This window comes from Dendrobium catenatum, unplaced genomic scaffold (assembly GCF_001605985.2).
Source record: "Dendrobium catenatum unplaced genomic scaffold, ASM160598v2 original_scaffold_49498, whole genome shotgun sequence".
Taxonomy (NCBI): domain Eukaryota; kingdom Viridiplantae; phylum Streptophyta; class Magnoliopsida; order Asparagales; family Orchidaceae; genus Dendrobium; species Dendrobium catenatum.
The window spans coordinates 1-1118 of NW_021367952.1; the positions used below are offsets into that span (position 1 = coordinate 1).

At 35.6% G+C, this 1118-nt stretch overlaps 1 protein-coding gene across 1 annotated transcript; it reads right to left on the reverse strand.

The window, feature by feature from the left end:
• Positions 1–36: 36 nt before the first annotated feature.
• On the reverse strand, positions 37–936 carry LOC110093507. Its single transcript, XM_020818414.1, has one exon. It carries the CDS (start codon positions 934–936, stop codon positions 37–39), a length of 900 nt encoding a protein of 299 aa, XP_020674073.1.
• Between the last annotated feature and the right edge of the window lie 182 nt (positions 937–1118).

Sequence of the window (1118 nt, forward strand, 5' to 3'; positions counted from 1 at the left end):
AAAAGCTAAATTTTCATCTATCATCTTACTAACCTTCTAAGCTTTAACCGTATTTTGAATCAACTTGATGATGTTGAAATTATCTCCTTCAATGATAACACCTTGTGCTTCAAACATCCAATCTCTCACCAAATTTTTCAAGTGTAACACAGCCAATAATTCCAATTGAGAGATGTCCCAATGCCAACATTTTTCTCCAAAATCCATAAAAAATCTGCCCTTATCATCTCTAGCTACTCCACCAATACAGGCCATATTATTAATTTTAAGAGCAGCGTCCACATTTATCTTGATCCACCCGGGAGGAGGGGGATGCCAAGTAGATAACAGTCCAAGATGATTAGCATCCCAGGATCCCGTTTGAATATTTAGGAAATTACTGCTTACCACCATAGAAATGGCATTTACTGCTAATGTATTATCCGATTCTTCTTTATCCCCATGAATCAATTTACATCTGCTCTTCCAAACCAGATAAACTGCTATACAAAACAAGTTAGCTCCAAGATTGCTCCTTCCATTGGCTTTAAGAAGAAAATCCATGCACCTTTGAAAATTATCAAAGATTGGGACCATAAAACCCCAATTATTGATAATAGAAATCACATTCTTAATTTTGAAACAACCACCAATTAAATGGTTTTCATCTTCATCAACTCCACATCCTCTCGGGCAATGAGAATTAATACATATTTTCCTCTTAACCAAGAATGGATTAGAAGGAATACATTTATTGTGAAGCCTCCACCAGAAAAGCTCTGTTTTTGGTTTCAACTTGAATTTCTTTAAACAAGTCCATAGATCCAGCTCTATCCCGTGTTCCAGTGAAGCTTTAAAAGCTAGTGCAGTAATCGACTTTCCAGAGAACTTACACATTAATTCCAATTGATCAGCATCTTGACCGTTGTTGATCAGGATGTTAGAAATGATTTCCATAAGCTATACACCAAAACAGTCTTCCAACTTATTAAAGTCCCAATTGCCATTTGAAATGAAAAAGCTAAGCTTTTCATCATAAGAATTATGTACATTAATGAAAGTCGGCCATCTGTCAATACATTTATTGAAAATCCAGGAATCTTTCATCCACCTTATAGATTCCCCATTAGCAATGTTCC

Bases quoted from the DNA above. Each gene is read 5' to 3' on its own strand.
- LOC110093507 (XM_020818414.1), bottom strand. From the start codon at position 936: ATGGAAATCATTTCTAACATCCTGATCAACAACGGTCAAGATGCTGAT.